This window comes from Mesoplodon bidens (assembly GCF_964165515.1).
Source record: "Mesoplodon bidens genome assembly, chromosome: 4".
NCBI lineage: Eukaryota > Metazoa > Chordata > Mammalia > Artiodactyla > Ziphiidae > Mesoplodon > Mesoplodon bidens.
The window spans coordinates 99976613-99995992 of NC_138160.1; the positions used below are offsets into that span (position 1 = coordinate 99976613).

General features: G+C 36.9%; 1 protein-coding gene across 1 annotated transcript; it reads right to left on the reverse strand.

Annotated features, from left to right (window-relative positions):
- Positions 1-907: 907 nt before the first annotated feature.
- Positions 908-19186, reverse strand: LOC308615718 (dmX-like protein 1). The gene is made up of 4 exons (XM_081231369.1): positions 18623-19186; positions 5176-5301; positions 2235-2306; positions 908-987 (listed from the first exon to the last, which is right to left on the reverse strand). Exons 1-4 carry the CDS (start codon positions 18707-18709, stop codon positions 940-942), a joined length of 333 nt encoding a protein of 110 aa, XP_081087495.1. The 5' UTR covers positions 18710-19186; the 3' UTR covers positions 908-939.
- Between the last annotated feature and the right edge of the window lie 194 nt (positions 19187-19380).

The window sequence follows — 19380 nt, forward strand, 5'->3', positions numbered from 1 at the left end:
TCCTTTGGAAGTGCTGGGTGTGTCCCAAGTTGATGCAACTGCAGAGCCATTAGGTAAACCAGCACATGTGTGCGGCCCCTTCCCTTAGACTCCTCTGGGCCCTCGTGACATAGGCTCAGAAGAGTGCCAGCCTCAAGCCTTACCTCTTCCAAGGCCACACCGTCTCCAGGATCTTCTGTCCCATGAATCTCAGTTGCTGTGTGGAACTCAAAAGAGAGAAAAGACCCTGCCTCCGGGGTCTCTTCGGGCTGGGGCCTTCTAGCTTCTCTTCCTCGTCCTCGTCGTCCTCCTCATCCTCAGAGGTGGTCTTGGGTTCCACACTGCCCTCCTCCTCAGGGGTGCTCTCGGATTCCACATAGCCCTCCTCCTCAGCGGTGCTCTCGGATTCCACATTGCCCATCCACTGGGCCATGGTGAGATGAAAGACACGGCAGCTGAAGCCCTCCAGGACGCCGAACTTCACGTGCTGCTGGAGGATCTCCAAGGTGGGGAAGACCCGGCAGCAGGCCATGCACCTGAAGCCGGTCTCCATGGTCACCATCCAGTCCGGTGTCTTGGCCCTGGGTGTCTCCTGGACTGCAGGTGACCCTGATGGGCTGCCTGGCTCTGCCCTTTCCTCATACTCTTTCTCCTCCCCAGTGGGCTCACTGTCAGACAGGAGGCTTTCCGTGCACACATCAGAAGAGGGGTCAGTGGCTACTGTGCACACATCCTCAGGAAGGATCACTTCTTCTATCGACAGCTGCTTTTCAGGCAACTCCAAGGGTTTCTTTGTCTTCCAGGAGACAGCTACACCCTTGTTCAATTGTACCTGCATGTAGTGTATTTTCATGCCCCTTTCCTCTTTGTCTGGGTGCAGATTGTTCTTACAGGGTGAAGAGGGTGAGGAGGAGACACAGTGTGATGGGGGAGCGGTCTCTCCTTCTTCCTGATCCTGGGCTAGGGGTGCTGTAGGCTGGGCAGTATCTCGATGTGATCTCCGGATTCCTGAAAAAGGAAATTAAAGCCATAATAACATGCATGGGCCATGCCGGAAGCTGAGGGAGCAGGTGTGGTAGACGAGAGAGGGACATTTGCATGACGTAGCTATGTCGTGAGCTTGGTGTCTGTTGGCCGTAGGACGGAGCGGTGTATCTGGTGTCATCTGTGGGCTTTTCATGTGCGTGTGGGGGGATACTGGAGCGGTGTCTGTATACAGGAGTGTGGAGTATGGTGGTGAGGGCTGTGGTATGTGAGGGATGCGGCTGGATGCGTGTACGACGAGCAGTGTGAGTTTGGGAATATCGGTGGTGCATTACTTGTGGAATGGGGCTGTGGTGCTTGGGGTTTCTGTGTGCTCTGAGAAGGGCTGTGCCTGGAGGGCGGATGTATGTGTGACAAAGCGAAAGAGAGGCATGGACATATATACACTACCAAACGTAAGGTAGATAGATAGTGGGAAGCAGCCGCAGAGCACAGGGAGATCAGCTCGGTGCTTTGTGACCACCTGGAGGGGTGGGATGGGGAGGGTGGGAGGGAGGGAGATGCATGAGGGAAGGGATGTGGGAACAGATGTATATGTATGACTGATTCACTTTGTTATAAAGCAGAAACTAATAAAAAAATGCAAAACAAACAAACAAACAAACAAAAAAAGAGCATCTAAACACCCAAGAAATCCACTACATAACCTCAATATTTATAAAGTTTTAACCAACTTTCAGGAACTATTTCTGAATATAGTTTCTTTATTAAAAAAAAACATTCACTGACCCGCTAACAATTATTACATGATATAGTAAGTGCAAGAAAGTAAGTTCAGGGGGTAGGTTAAGACTTTGCAATTAAAACATGTCACTTTAAGAACAAAATATATAAAGCAGAAAAACTACATAAAAGTAGATCACAGAAACAAAGAACAAGTGCCACATATGACTGGACAATGATGTTTGCCACTAGCAATAAAGTAACTGACAAGTTTCAAGTTGTTAACTCTTCAAATACTTAATAAAAGAAAAAAATGATAGATGGAAAAAAGGAAAAGCATTTCAAGATAATTCATAAGCACAATTTAGTTTCATTCTACTTCAATGAAACATACATCTTTAATAAGGAAGTGGCATTTAACATGTCTTTAATTACAGTGTATAATTTATACTGATTTATGTGATCACTCTAATTTTATACTCTTAAAAATGCTCTCTTTTAATACACAACACATTTTCATTTCTAAAAGAAAAAGATGAATTACTGACCAAATTTTTCTTTTGCTTCGGTAGGCTAACTGGTTCAAAAACAGATATAACATTTCCATAGGATGCTGCAATCTTTTAAAAAAGAAAAAAAGAAAGAAAACTTACGGATATGTTAACTTACTTATGAATCAAAAGAACAAAAGAAATTAATAGTATAACTTAAAAAATACCCAACACAAAATTTCTTTCACCAATACTTGAGAATGTCAATTTTGGGGACTACCATATCTGGATCACAATCCCAGTGCTGTCACTGTGTACCAGCAAGTTAAGCTCTCTGAACCTTAGTTTCTATCTATATTTACAGTATGTATAATATGATCTTCCTAATAGGATTATTTTGAGGGTTGAAATAACATTTGTAAAGCATCTGGTAAAGAATTATCTATATAAGATGCATAGTAAATGTTAATTCCCTTCCTCACAGAAGAAAATGTATTGATGTATTCCTTGTCAAGTACAGAATATGACATGACTTAAAAATCAAGTTTTTAGGTTATCTGTCTTCAAAGTTCAGAATTCTGTCAGTGTATATTTAACTTTTTAGAAGTAAAACTTAGATCTATTCCTTTGTAAACCCTCTAAGGAGTATATTTTTTCAATATTCTATTTTATTTGAGTACCTTTCAAATATTTACTCTTATATCAATGAAGCATACCCTTGCTGGCTCTGTTTTATAAGGTAGCTACTACTATAGCTTGAGTGAGTCATAAATGAAGAATATTAAAACATCAGAAATCAGATAGATATATAGATAGAATGAATGATCGGGGATAAAAATAAGAACACATAATCTAGTGAAGACAGAGTAAGAAATGAGGATGTAACACACATATGGAAAAAAAAAACTTTCAATGGATATTTTAAGGTGTTCTGAGGAGATCTTAGAAGGTAGAAATCATCTGCAGTGACTTCACCTGGGAGTATTTAGTTTGCGCCTTTAAATGTGAATAGGATTTCAAACTGCAGTGAGTGTTCAATTTTAGAAATAGGGCATAGTATGAACACAAGTGTAAATTTTTTTTTTTTAATATTTATTTATTTGGCTGCTCCGGGTCATAGTTGCGGCACGTGAAATCTTCGTTGCCACGTGCAGGATCTAGTTCCCTGACCAGGGATTGCACCTGGGGCCCCTGCATTGGGTGTGTGGAATCTTAACCACTGGACTACCAGGGAAGTCCCCACAAGTGTAAATATTATAAGAGGTAAAGTATGTTGGGAGGTGACTGACCATCAGCCCAGGTAGAAGAGAGAAATAATGGACATGAGGCCAAAAAGGCAAATGTGAGTGGGCTAAATAAGGTCTCAAACCAAGGTGAACAATTTGAACTTTTCTAAGTTCATGGGAAACAAAGAATGGTTTTAAGCAAATGAATAACAAGTCAAATGCAGATGAATTTTCTTAGGAAAATTAATCTGGCAGTACTACAAATAAAAAAACAGTAATGATACAATATTGATGCCTATGGTATCAAGAAGCATTTCCTTCTAAAAGGTAAACAGAAATCCCAAGTACCAAAATCTACAAATTTTCGTCTCGATACCTTAAGGAATCATTTGAGTATACTGTTATCTGTGAAACAAAGGAAATTTACCCTTTATTAGAATAATTATAAAACCAAATGACCTCTTCATTCTAACCTGGATTTCATGTAATATAGCTTATTAAAAGATAACTCATATTGAAAATTACTAAAATTAGATTTCCAACATTAACAAGCCCTATGTGAATCTAAATGGTATAAGTAAGTTTTTATATACAATCAAGATTACAGAACTACAGAGCTAGGAGGTCAAACATGAAGAGAAAGGGAAAAAACTCTAAAGGATTTTTAGCATTCCATAATAAAAATCACTTTTGTAGTACAGTGAGAATGAAAGGCATGAACAAAAGAGAGACAGATGAAATACCTGTAACTCTACTGAAAGGAAGGAACATAGGAATAACAAAAAGAACAGTAGTCCAAAAAGTAGGCAAAGACTACAAGAGCTGAAACTCCTTTGTTACGAGTATCTTTAAACTAGGTCCCAAGAAGTAACTTTTCAGAATGGCAGGCTTATTAGGAATGATTACATTAAAAAAAATAAGGTTGGGCCCATTTTGATTTCTCACACAAAATGTTCTGGTAGAATCATAGCATCAAACAATATACATTAATTAAGTATCTAGCAGAAAAATTAAATTTGCATAGTTCAGCCTAGTCTAGCTGCAACTGTACCTAGGCCTGGTCATCCATGCCTACCTATATGGTGCTATATTAAGCTATATGCTATACTGCCTATAAGTTATAACTCTCCCAACTCTGGTACTATATAGAACCGTATTTAACCTGATGTTAAATCATATGCCCTGTTTCTTTTGTTTTTGTTGCTTTTTTACTTTCAAGGTAACTTTATACTTTCCATGTGTAAACAGAAGTTCAAATTAAATTTTTCATTTTTCTTATAGACTTGGGAGTAAATTATTTAAAAAATTATACAATTTATGTTCATTTTTGTACAAAGTTTATCTAGAAGTTACAAGGAGATAACTTACCTGTTTACAGACAAAAAAGGACTCTAACAAGAATTTCTTTTCAGGGTTTATTTCTAAATAGACTGAAGTTTATTGTCAGTCCTTTCCCTCAATCCAATCAATTTTTAAATAAGTAAGCTTTACACCTATTCTACAGGTAATAAATATTATATTTGTTTGTCAATTCATGGAGAAAACTATGCTATATTTCAAGATTATATGAGAACAGAATTCCTGACAATCTCTAAGATACATCTGAGTCAGGAATTTTGTTCTCTAGAGTGCATCTTAGCCAAAGAAATCTGTAGCTTCATTGTCTTGGAAACACAGCAAGTCTCTAATTCAATAGGAAATAGATACTTCAGAGACTATATTTACAAAAACCATATTCAAAACAAATCTCATATCACCACAAGATTACAAACCTTGCCTTGTTGCATTGAACAATCTACACATCCTACTTGAATATTTCCATGTTTAGCTCCTGGGATTATTTGCAGTCTTTCAAAATCACTTCCCAGTATAACAATGTCACATCCAGATGCATAAGCCTAAAAACAAACAAAAAAAAGAACAAAGTAAAATAAAAATGATAAAATTGTCAAGAAAATATTTATCATGTAGAACACTGGCGTTAAATATTATGTTTTAACAGACTCATTTTAAATATTTTTTAAGATCTTTATTATTTGAGAATATTCCCCTTTCCTCCCATATATAGTCCCATCAGTCAGTCCTTTCTGCAAAATATATACCAATTCCTTTCACTTTTTCCATCTCCACTGAATGCTACTGCCCTTATCTAAACTACCATAATCTCTCTCCTGCATTATTGTTTATACTCTGACTGCTTCCATTCTTGCTTCCCTCTAATTCCTTTCCACACACAGACAAGAATGATCTTGCAAAAATGTTTATTACACCAAGTAATTTTCCCTTCAATAGTTTCCTCATTGCACTTGGAATAAAATCTCAACTTCTTACCAATGTCAATGCCCTAAATGATTGTCCTAATTCCCCAAATCCATCTCAAGCTACTCTTTCATTCCCTCAATTGGCTCCTGCCCCTACATTGCCCTTCTTTCTGTTTCTTGGGCATAACAATCTTTTTCCACCTCAAAGTGGTTTACCTTCCTTCTATCTGCCTGGTCTTTGTCTAACTAGCTTCTTTTCAACATTCATGTCTCAGTTCCTGAATATACTCATATTGATCAATATTCTTCCCCCCTCCCCTAATTACTTTCCATCACACTACTTTTTCTTCTTCATAGCATATACCACGATTTGTAAATATCTTGCTTGTTATCCATTTCCATTACTACAAGTTAAGGTCCAAGATGAAAAGGTAGGGTTCAAGTTTATCTTGTTCTCTGCCCTTAGATCACAGGAGTTTCTTCCATTTAAGAGTACGTGGCTGTCGTCCTAGAAATTACATGCAGCATAATTCTGAAAATAAAATAGCTATCACAAACTGTTTTCCATCCTAAGTTCTTAAAATTTTAGTAATTCTTTACTTTCTCATCACTTTTGCACATATACATACACCTTACTTAATGTAAAAAATATTATACTTTATACTTCATGACCGTAATTCCTACCAAAGCCAAAATGGTTCTGTACAAGCTACCAAAAAATATTAGAAAAGGGACTTGAAAGAACATACAAATAAATCTGCTCACATTACCAACAAGAAAATGAGGCCCAAATCGGCTGACAACTTCTTAGTGGCAGAGTGGGCTTGAGAACTCTGATCTCTTGATTTTTGATCTAGTGCTATTTTGATGGCAGAACAGAACTTCCCTAATTAAGCATGCTTGTCTGGAATTTTCCTAAAAGGAATTAGGGGAAATCAAGTCTGTTTTCTACTAGTGTCACACAGTGGAAAAAACTGGCTCAGTAAACAAACAAAAAACCTCATGATGGTCTGCTCACCTAGGTGTAAATATCCACAATAGGATCATAAGGCTTGTCACGAGACTAACAGCCAGAATAAATTCCAAAAACTAATTTATGAAAGATGTCATTAACAATACTCTAAAATACCTTAATATTTTAGAAACTGATTTTCTCCTGAATATTAAATGTTGATAAAATACTGATTGCCGCTGTTTACCAAAATACTGTATTAAATTTGGAATGTTTACAATGTAGATTTCCTCATCACTAAACAAAATTTTTTCAGTTTCCATTAACTAGAATATATATATATATATTTTTAAAAATGTGTTCATAACTTTGCCTTCTTTTTGTTTACCTGCAATTATCTATCTACTTACAGATATTGTGTTGCACCTATTTTTGTCAATCAGGACTCTAAGTTTTCCTGAATTGAGTCTACATGAATCCTGAAGTACCTCACAAAATTACTGTTTAATTCAACAAGTATTAAACATTTATAAACTTGATAAATGCAAAGTTACCTCAGAAATAAACATCTATCCCTATAGAAAGATGCCAACTTATAATACAAATAAACCTTGATCATTCAAAGACTTATCCAGTTCTGGATTACCCTTGTTCTTTTGCTGCTGCTATTATACTATCACTGCCTGTCAGTTAATTTTTCCTTAGTGACGGTACTAGAAGGTGCAAAGCTATCTATCCCTAGTTTTGGTAAACTTTAAATTGAATAAAAATTATTGATCTTCATCTGGAATATTTCTGTCATTCAGTCCTCACTTTCTTCTTTCAGAGTTATAACTAATGGATGGCAATAAACTGGTAAATGGGGAAAAAAAAAAAAAGAATATAACCAGCTGCAGTTCACACTTCATCAGTTGACTGTTATCCTTGGGGCTTATAATAAAAAAACCTCCTGGTTTTCTTGACTACAGAATTTTAACTTTTATAGTTTATTTGACTGTATAATTAATTAAATATAAAATGCATTAAAGACTCAAACTATATTTGTGTTTTGTTCCATTTCTTAATCATTTTCAAGAGTGTATAAACATCTCCTTAAAAATCCTGCTGTGCACAGAATACTGGTTGAATAAACTGTGGTACATAGCCACGATGGAGTATTAAACAGCTATAAAAAGAATGAGGAAGAAATCTATGAACTGACTTGGAGTGATTTCTAGGGGATATTATAAAGTGAAAAAAAAAAAGAAAAGAGCACATATGGCAATTTTTTGTGTGTAAGGAAAAAGGAAAATAAAATACATGTACCTGGCTTGCTACAAAAAGGAACAAAGGGAGAATAAAACTAGGGAAAAGTGAAGTTGGATACCTACAAAGGGGGAGAAGATGGAGTGGAAGCAAAGAATAACACTTCTGGGTATAACTTTTTATATACTTATGACTTCTTTTTAAAATTGAAGTATAACTGACCTACAGCACTCTGTTAGTTCCAGGTGCACAACACCGTGATTCTACATTTCCATACATTATGAAGTGATCATCATTAAGTCTAGTTAGCATGTGTCACCATACAAAGGTATTACAGTATTATTGACTATATTCCCCATGCTCTACATTTAATCCCCATGACTCATTTATTTTGTAAATGGAAGTTTCTATTTCTTAATCTCCCTTACCTATTTCACTTATCCCTCCCACCTCCCCCTTCCCTCCCCTCTGGCAACCAAGTTTGTCCTCTGTGTCTATGAGTCTGTTACTGTTCTGCTGTTTGTTCATTTGTTTTGTTTTCTTAGATTCCACATATAAGTGAAATCATACGGTATTTGTCTTTGTCTGACTTACTTCACTTAGCATAATACCCTCCAGGTCCACACATATTATCACAAATGGCAAGATTTCACTCTTTTTTTATGGCTGAGTAATATTCTACTGTGTGTGTGTGTGTATACATGTATACACACACACACACACCCCTTTATCCATTCATCTACCAGTGGACACTAGTTATGACTTTTGAAACATGTTAACGTCATACATATTCAAAAAATTGATTTAAATCAATCAGAATGGGGGGGAGGTGAAACAAAGGAACTAAGTACATTTCAAACAAATACTATATCTACACTGAAAGAAAGAAGGCAGAAAGGAACTAAGTAACTTATGAACACAGAATTTGACTATATGTTTGCAGCCTTGGAGAGTGAGAAGGAAAAAACTAGTCTTCCTCCCGTGTTTCTCCTTTGCTCTCACATTATTACCACATTCACAACACTTCTGACACCAGATGTGTGGGGGTTTTAATCACACCAAGCAAGCAATTCTGTGACACCAACTGAGTATCCTACAATTTAACTCAGTCCTGACACTATCTACCTGGAGATAGCATCAGATCCCACAAGTTAAGGGCTCAGCCTTAACTGAGACTGCCCTCCACTTCAGATGCTAATCACAAGCAGTAGGTCCTCAGATTACCCACAACTTCTGTCCCAGTCAAAGGTTCCCATGACCTCTTCCCCCTTGGATTTATTTGCTAAAACAGTGCAGAGAACTCAGGGAAACACTTATGTTTACCAGTGTGATAAAGGATACAGATAAACAGCCAGAAAAAGAGATGGGGCGGGGAGGGGGGCACTTTTTTGTGCTTTCCTCTATCGTTCATTCACTGTAGTCATCTGAGCCTAGTTTTTCTTTTTGGCAGGGCCAAATGCGAAGTGCTTTTCACTGGTATCCCATTTAATCCTCACAACAAATCCTGTGAGATATTTACTCTCATCAATCCATTTTACTGATAAGGAAACTCAACTTAGATTGAGTAATTGGCTCAAGTCTCAGAGCTAGTATCAGACACAAATGAGACTGAAAGCAAGTTATAACTAATGGGAAAGAACATACTCTTACTCCTTCTGCTATGCTGCCATACAATGCCTTATAAATAAACATGATGTGAATTTAATAACTGTTCCCTAATTTCTTCCTATAATTAAAAATGACTTCTTTGGATGTAAAGCAACCAGAATTCCCATAACTGCTGATACAAATGTAAAATAAAATGGTGCCACTACTTTGGAAAGCTAAACACAGGCACACTCAATGATCCAGCAATTCTACCTCTATGTTTATACCCAACAGAAATGTGTCTATATGTACACTAAGAGACATGTACAAGAACATTCATAGCTATTCATAAAAGCTCCGAAGCAGAACAAACTCAAACATATAATAGAATGCATAAATAAACTGTAGTATATATATTTTAAATGGATAGCCATCAAGGACCTACTGTATAGTACAGGGAACTCTGCTCAATATTCTGTAACAACCTAATTGGGAGAACAATGTGAAAAAGAATAGATACTTATAACTGAATCACTTTGTTGTACACCTGAAACTAACACAACATTGTTAATCAACTGTACTCCAATGTAAAATAAAAAGTTAAAAAAAATACTGCAGTATAATCATACAATGGAATACTATAAAGCAATGGTTCTCAAACTCTCTGGTTTCAGTAATCCTTTGTACACTTAAGGAAATACTGAGGACAACCACCCTAGCTTCCCCCTCCCCAAGAGCTTTAGTTTGTGTGGGTTATCACTATCAATATTTACTCTTTCACAAAACTGAGAAAATATAATACACTAATTGATAAGGTAATCAAAACTTCCCAACAAATAAAAGCCCAGGACCAGTTGGCTTTACCAGTGAATTCTACCAAACATTTAAAGAATAATTAACACCAATCCTTCTCAAACCCTTCCAAAAAACTGAAGAGGCCATTTAACAAGGCCAACATTACCGTTATACCAAAGCTACACGAGGCACTATAAGAAAAGAAAATTATAGGCCAATTTACCTGATGAATATAGATGCAAAAATCTTCAACAAAATACTAGCAAACTGATTTCAAGAGCACATTAAAAAGATCTGATACCGTAATCAAGTGGGATTTACCCCTGGGATGCAAGGATGGTTCCATAAAGGCCATATATGACAAGCTTATAGCTAATATACTCAATGATAAAAAGCTAAAAGCTCTCCTCTAAGATCAGGAAAAAGACAAGGATGCACACACTCCCACCGATTCTATTCAACATAATATTGTAAGTCCTACCAGAGCAATTAGGCAAGAAAAAGAAATAAAAGGCATTCGAATCAGAAAGGAAGATGTAAAATTGTCTGTTTGCAGAAGACAAGATATTACATATAGAAACCCTAAAGACTCCACCAAAAAACTGTTAGCACTAATAAATGAACTCAGCAAAATTGCAGAATACAAAATCAACATACAAAAATCAACTGCATTTCTATATGCTAACAATAAACTATTCGAAAAAGAAATTAAGAAAATCCAATGTATAATAGCATCAAAAAGAATAAAATACTTAAGAATAAATGTAACCAAGGTGAAAAGTCTTATACACAGAAAACTATAAGACATTGATTAAAGAAACTGACAACACAAATAAATGAAAAGACATCTTCTGTTCTTGGACTGGAAGAATTAATATTGTTGAAATGTCCATACTACACAAAAACATCTATAGATTCCATGTAATCTCTATCAAAATTCCAGTGGCATTTTTCACATAGGGAAAAAAAAATTCTAAAATTCACATGGAACCACAGAAGACCCCAAATAGCCAAAGCAATCTTAAAGAAAAACTAAGCTGGAAACATCACATTTCCTTATTTCAAACTATGTTGCAAAGCTATAAAAATCAAAACAGTATGGTATTGGCATAAAAAACAGACACATAGGCCAAAGGAACAGAATCATGAGCCCAGACATAACCCACACATATATGGTCAACTAATCTTTGACAAAGGTGCCAAGAATATACAACAGAGAAATGATAGTTTCTTCAATAAAGTGATGCTGGGAAAACTGTATATCCACATACAAAAGAATAAAATTGGACCCTTGTCTTACATCACACACAGAAATCAACTCAAAAATGGATTAAAAACTTAAACCTAAAACCTGAAACCGCAAAACTCCTAGAAGAAAACATAGGGAAAAAGGCCCTTGACAATTAGTGATGACTTTTTGGACACCAAAAGCACAAGCAACAAAAGCAGTAATAAATAAGTAAGACTACATTAAAATGAAAAGCTTCTGCACAGCAAAAGAAACCACCAACAAAATGAAAAGGCAACCTAAAAATGGGAGAAAATATTTGCAAACCTTATCTGACAAAAAGTTAATATCTAGGGCTTCCCTGGTGGCGCAGTGGTTGAGAGTCTGCCTGCTGATGCAGGGGACACGGATTCGTGCCTGGGTCCGGGAAGATCCCACATGCTGTGGAGCGGCTAGGCCCGTGAGCCATGGCCGCTGAGCCTGCACGTCTGGAGCCTGTGCTCTGCAACGGGAGAGGCCACAACAGTGAGAGGCCCGCATACCGCAAAAAAAAAAAAAAAAAAAAGTTAATATCTAAAATATATAAGGAACTCATATAACTCAATACCAGAAATGAACAATCCAATTAAAAATGGACAGAAGACTCAGATATTTTTTCAAAGAAGACGTACAAATGGCCAACAGGTACATGAAAAGATGTTCAACATCACTGCTCATCAAGGAAATGCCAATCAAAACTGGATGAGATATCACTTCATACCCATTAGGATGCTATCAACAAAAAGATAATAGATAAGTGTTGGTGAAGATGTGAAGAAAGGGAATCTTTGTGCACCCTTGGTGTGAATGTAGATTGGCACAGCCACTGTAAAAAACAGTATGGAAGAGTCCTGAAAAAATTAAAAGCAGAACTACCATATATTCCACCAATCCAACTTCTAGGATTATATCCAAAGATGATGAAATCACTGTAAGAGATAGCTGCACTCCCATATTCATTTCAGCATTGTTCACAACAGCCAAGATATGGAAACAACCTAAGTGTCCATCAGTGAATGAATGGATAAAGAAAATATGTTTTACACACACCCACACACACAAACACAAAAGAATACTATTCAGTCATAAAAAAGAAGAAAATTCTGCCACTTGTGACAACCTTGCGGGCATTAGGCTAAGTCAGACAGAGAAAGACAAATAATGTACATATGTATCCCACTTATATGTGGAATATAAAAACACTGTACTAATAGAAACATTGTACTAACAGAATAGAATGGTGGTTGCCAGGGGCTATGGATGGGGGAAATGGGAGATGTTGGTCAAAGGATACAAACTTTCAGTTATAAGATGAATAAGTTCCAGGGATCTAATGTACGGCATGGTGACTATAGTTAACAATATTGTATTGTACAGTTGCAAGTTGCTATTAGAATAAAGCTTTAATGTTCTCATCATAACAACAACAAAATGGTAATTATGTGAGTTAAAGGATATGTTAACTAACCTTATTGTGGTAAAGATTTCACACAATATATGTGTATCAAATCATCACATTGCACACCTTAAACTTATACAATGTTCATGTAAACTGTATGTCAATAAAGCTTGGGGGGAAAAAATAGAGAGATGAATCTGTACAGAAAATTCAAACTGGATATCATGCAAAAATCACTTGAAATAAACATATCTTCTTATGGATATTTTTAATAGATTATTAAAATTAATTCAATCTCTAGAGTTTATACAACATGATGAGTTAATAAGCATGGAAATACACCAAATGAAACCAGGAAAACAAACTTTAATTCAAAATGGGCTCTGCACCCAAAGGTCATAGCAGCACTATTTACAACAGCCAAGACATGGAAGCAACCTAAGTGTCCATCAACAGATGAATGGATAAAGATGTGGTATATATATACAGTGGAATATTACTCAGACATAAAAAAGAATGAAATATTGCCATTTGCAGTGACATGAATGGACCTAGAGAATATCATACTAAGTGAAGTCATAGAGAGAAAGACAAATATTGTATGATATTACTTATATGTGTAATCTAAAAAATAATACAAATGAATCCATATATAAAACAGAAACAGACTCACAGACATAGAAAACAAGCTTATGGTTACCAAAGGGAAAAGGGAGGGGGGCAAGTGATAAATTAGGAGTATGGAATTAACAGATACAAACTACTATACATAAAACAGATAAGCAAAAGGATTTACTATAATACAGGGAACAATATTCTTGTAATAACCTATAATAGAACATAATCATATATATGTGTGTGTGTGTATACACACACACACGCGCACACACATATCTCCAAATCACTTTGCTGGACACCTGAAACCAACACAGTATTATGAATCAACTGTACTTCAATTTTAAAAGTCAATCAATGTAAGTCACACATAAACAAAATAAAGAAGAAAAATAAACAAAATGGGCTGTGTGTGATTTTAAAATAATCCATCTTTACTAAATTCGTAAATAAAAATAACCCATCTACCTGGTTTTAAATAAAAACCTAAGATGTAATACTATACATAACTTTCTAAACCAAAATCTAAAACTAGTTTTATAGATTTTTTCCAAAATAAATTGTTCTGAAAAATTCATTTCAAGGTGCCCTATTACTATCAAAACAATAAGAACAGCACTGGTTTATCAAATAAATTGCCACACTACCTAAGCTTCAAAATTAATATGTATATATTGTAATTGGTACACTAGCTGCTTCTCTCAAAAGATCTGTAATCAGAATAACCTATTACTAAGCAACGAAAATTAAATTGAGAAATGAAAATCCTTTTACTAGGCATATATAATATTGGGTTTACTAACTTTGAGACCAAACAAGGTGCAAAGAAAGAACTGAGTTCATATGTGTGCTTTCAAGCATACAACTGAAACATGATTTTTAACTTTAAATTTGGCAGACAACCTTCTCCAATATTCAAAAATTACCCAAGGCTGCAACAGTCAGCATTCTAATTTGGAAATCCTGTGATTTCTGTACAACACTTAGATTTCCTGTTTTCACTGTTTTGTTTTAACCAACCACACCAGGTAAATATCCCAAAGAATTTCTTCCTGGTATACTTCCTGGTTAAATGAGTTATGTTTGGCATGTTGTAATTAACGTTATTCTCATTTTTTTAAACACAACATTAAGAATTCGTATTACTTCAATAATTTTAAAGGTACGTTAATACTATTTAAAACATAAAATTTTAAAATAGGCTAAATATTTAAAAAGAAGTCCAATTTGTACTCGTAATAGCATATGAGCACCACAAAAATCATTCTCTTTCTCCAGATACAAACAGTATCAAACTTTCCCCTCCTGTATCTCTCCATCCACAAACATTAACGTGCTTCTCCAAAAAAAGAACCTCCTATAAAGGTTTCCCTACAGTGAACAAAACAAAAAGTTAAACTAAAGGATGCTTACTATTACAGAAAGAAGGAGAATGCTAATTCAGCCTCCATTTCTCTACCAACACCCAGATAGCTGCAGTCAGTCTTTTGACTTCTAATCTGGGTCCCCTTGGCTGGGAACACAGAGTTGTCTAATACAAAAGGGAGTCCGGAGTTATTACATGTTTGTTATCCCTCGTATAACAAAGGCATTTGAATTCCAAACTAGAGACAACAAGTCCTAAATATTAACACAATCTGTCTCTTGGAAATTATCTCCCTTTCCATTTCAGTAAAAACACAATTTCAACACCAAGTATGGATAATCTATTGTATATTAAAGCACATGTCACTAGCATGCACAGAAACATTAGAAAATCCAGATTCTAACTAACTATGCCTGTTTTTAACTTATTATTTGTCTTTTACAAATAAAATTTTTATTCTAAAAACAAAAGTTGTCAACAGATCAGGACCAGGTTGCTCATATACTTTCGCTCTAAAGACAGTATGAGATTAACAAGGGAAAAGGAGTGAGAGAAAAATTCATGTAAATAAAGAAAAATTAAAGAATTTTTGCTTTAGATATCTGACATCTCTCCTGGTTACTCACCTGATATTTATGGCAAAATGCGTAATAAATGACTTTGGAAAAAAAATTTTAAACTTTAATTGAAGTATTTTATTTGGACTCAAATCTAAATTATTAAAAACATTTTTTAAAAAACACAATTTTTAATTATATAGCAATAAGGCTTCTTTATCTATTAGTCATCAATTCAACCAGTATTTATCAAGCACTTTTTATGTGCTATGCATTATAATGAGTTTAGCCTTTATAATAACTGACATTTTTAAGGGTTTTACAGGTACTAAGCAATGAACTTAGCACTTTCTCATGTAACAACCCTATGAATAAGTTCTTTAGCCCCACTTTACGGATAAGAAAAAAAGAAATTCAAAGAATGTAAAAGAACTTGCCCACGGATGCATAACTAACTATAAGGACTAAGTTGGACATCAAATTCAGGTAATGACTCTACTATTAGGTGACACCAGTACTTCAATCACTGTTCCAGGCACTCACAATGAAACTGTGGAAGACATACACAAGGCAAGACAGGTCACTAATGTAATGAAAGTGCAAATAAAGTGCTTTGAAAGTATAAGAGGAAAGGTCACTGCCTACTAGAAGCTTTCTTATTAAGAGAAAAGTCAAAATTGTTTGATGCCAGTTTAAGTAGTAAAAAAGTATCTAATACTTACATATACTAACTATATTAGTAATTTCATATTTTAAAATCAAGAATCCATGAGAAATGGCACTCAACTTCATTTCAATTTAAAACCTATCAGACTGTATTCAGAAAACAGGATCTCATCTCTTGTAATCTTTCAAAACAAGAACAAATAAGTTATCTGCAAACATGCAAAGAGATGAATTACGAATGTAAAGTCTGTCTTTAGAGAAGGCATAATGTAACAGGACAAACAAAGTAATTCTTCAAGTGGGCCTGCAAGAGGAAGATTTCACGTCCCTAGCTCAAGTAAAACTGGAATTTGGAGAGAGTTTTTTAGTCTGCACATACCATCTACCATTAATGTTTGCTCTCTTTCTATGAAAAGAAAAAGAAGCCAAAATCAAAAGAGGTTAAAAACAAAATTCAAGGAGTAAACAACAGATTCTACATTTTAGCAAAGACAGTAATTTCAAGAGAGATAAATTTAAGATGTATATAGTGTCCAGTAGACTGAGGGCAAGAAACTTGGTTTATAACGGAATATCAATTTAATGTTAGAGTCAGGGATGGATTAGCTGCAAAGGAAAAAAGGTGATCGTTAATAAACTATCACCAAAATTATAGAGACCTGGGATCTCTTTATACTAAATAACAACAAAATGTTTATTTTTACCTTATTTCCTGAGATCTGGAAGAAATCTACAGTAGGCTTGGTGGGAGATGATTAAAGCCTGGTCTATCGAAACAGACTCTAAAATTCAGTAGAACTGTGCAACAAGCTACATGATGGTGTAGGGTAGCCTTATCTTTGGTACATTAACTCATCTCTCCTTTAAAATAACAGAAGCATTCACCAAGATTTTATATACACTTAGAAGGATCATCTAGATGTATCAATAGGCCATCATATTGTATATGCTTTGAAGTTCATACCACTGCTTACACAGATTCTGAATGCCTTCTCAGAAAAAGCTGTTAGAACTTACATTTGAGGAAGCACTCATATAATTTTAGGAGATGGCAGAGAATGTAATGTTACCATCCTATAATCTCCCACTAGCAAAATCTTCTTAGGATGATCTTTATTTTCTAAATAAAGAAAGAGCAGTGAGCAATGTTCAACTGCAGGGAGACTATGGTTGCCCACTGAGACCCTCAGAGTTCACTCTCCTCTTGAGCATTGAGGCGAGGTCAACATTTAGAATTAGAATCTCTAAAACTGCTAGTGTCAAGTGCAAGTTAAGGTGTGTATGAGTCACTCTACAGTGGAGGTACAGACTCTATTCGAAAGCAAAGTACTTGGTTGGCACAGATCTAAAAGCACAATTCAGGTATTAAATGCCTACGCCATGTTAAATAATGACTACTATTTTTTTCCTATTATTTATTCCGACTGATAAAGATGACCAAAAAAAGTCAAAATCGTTTGAGAAGAAAACCTGGGGCATCCATTAAGGTGTTTATTTTGTTTCACTTTTTTATGCAAAATTAAGTTTTAATCACAACTAAGAGATAGCTGTTCAAGTTGTAGCAAAAATCATGAGCGCTATACATATATTCAGATATAGGCTATCATGTGCAATACTGACTTATAGCTTGAAATTATTATAAAAACTATACTTAATTCTTTTAAAAAAACGCTATAGTTAAGGCAGAAAATGTCAATATGCTGGTAAGTAGCAAAAGTTTGGGGCCCTCTTCCTTTCACTATCTGGGGAAAACAAATGAAAAACAAGACACTTTCATTTAAACTTTAACCTGGAATTACCACTACACACCAAAGAGGAATTTTACTGAGAAACAGTAATGCAACTTTTAGTAATTAATGTGAACAATCTAAAATAAATATAAGCCTCCCAGGACTACTGAACTGTTACATATGGAATTCAAAGGATGGCAGGAGTGAACCATTTACGAAAAACAGTTTTTTCTTTCCAAAGTTATTCCCAGTGAATTTAAAGAAAAATAAGTGAAAAGCACTGTTTTCACTCAGCGCTAGTTGTTGACAGCTACCTGTTTTTAAGACACCCACTCTTTTAAACTACAAAGACACTTGACCTAAACTTAGAGGAAGAAATGAATCCAATCCCAACTATTCCTCAACTTGACAATTAGAGCCTATGGAGTGGGGCAATAAAAAGCCCACACACACATTACACACCAACGATTCTCGGATAAACGATTTTAGTAAACCTCCCCAGCCCAACGACGTCAGATTAAAAACTTTAAAAATCCTACAAAACATTTTAACTTCCGAGTTTAGCCTCTGTACATTAAGTAACTCAATGACCGAAGCGTTATTGCCTCCTTCGTTCTCAAAGGCCAGTTCCGCCGGCCCTAAGGAGCTGGGACCTCCGTAGGGGACACCCCGCGAGGGCGACGAGGCTTTCTCGGCCTCTGCCCGTCACTCTGGGCCGAGCCCGGCTGACTCAGGGGCGCGGACTCGCAACGGGCGACGCGGGAGCCTCCCTCACTCACCGTGAAGCGCTGGTCGCCGACGCTGCCCACGGAGAAGCAGTGGTCGCCGGGGTTCACAGCCCCGGTCAGCACCTGGTGCAGGTTCATGTCGGCGCCTTAATCCAGCAACGGATGTCGCGTCCGGCTCATGCCCGGGGTCAGCGGCCGCTTCCCTCCCTCTTTCCCTCACGGGCGGCGGCCGCTCTTGGGAGGAGACGACGGCAGCGCCAGGCGCCAGGAGCGGGAGCCGCTCAGCTGCGGCCCGCAGCTCATCCCGAGCCCCCGCGGGCGAGGCCCGGAGGGGGCGGACCGGCGAGCGGGCGGAGCGCCGCGCTCGTCCGCGCACCTGTCACAACCCGCGCGGGCCCAGGTGAAACTCGGGGTCGACCCAGCGGCCGCGACCCCGGGCCGACTCACCGGCCAGGAGGGACACGCCGTCCACAACACTTCCTCTGGGTTCTGGGTGGCTGGCCCGGACCGAACCCAAGCGGCGCAAGCAGCACCCGCTCGTCCTCGCCCCCCTGACCTGACTCTTCCCTGCTCCGGAGCCGGCCACCCCCACTGGCCTCGGCGCCTCTCTACGCGTCGCTAGGTCCCTTTGGCGGAAATATCGCGAGATTCTCGCGGCGAAAAGGAACACTGCGGGAAAGGGTTGACTTTTTTACCACAGTCTACAGAACGGCAAGTGGAAAACGCCTCTTCGAGTGAGATGTTGGCCAATCCAGAGATCCAGTCCACCTAAGGCTCCGCCCACTGCTGAGGACAGACCAATCTCTTTG

What these genes read in the sequence shown, in the direction of transcription:
- LOC308615718 (XM_081231369.1), bottom strand. Translation starts at nt 18,709, where the DNA reads ATGAACCTGCACCAGGTGCTGACCGGGGCTGTGAACCCCGGCGACCAC. An exon ending in GTTCAATGCAACAAGGCAAG is followed by an intron (nt 2,307 to 5,175) that starts GTTTGTAATCTT and finishes CTTTTTTAAAAG; the next exon opens with ATTGCAGCATCCTATGGAAA. An exon ending in CGAAGCAAAAGAAAAATTTG is followed by an intron (nt 988 to 2,234) that starts GTCAGTAATTCA and finishes TTCCTTTTTCAG; the next exon opens with GAATCCGGAGATCACATCGA.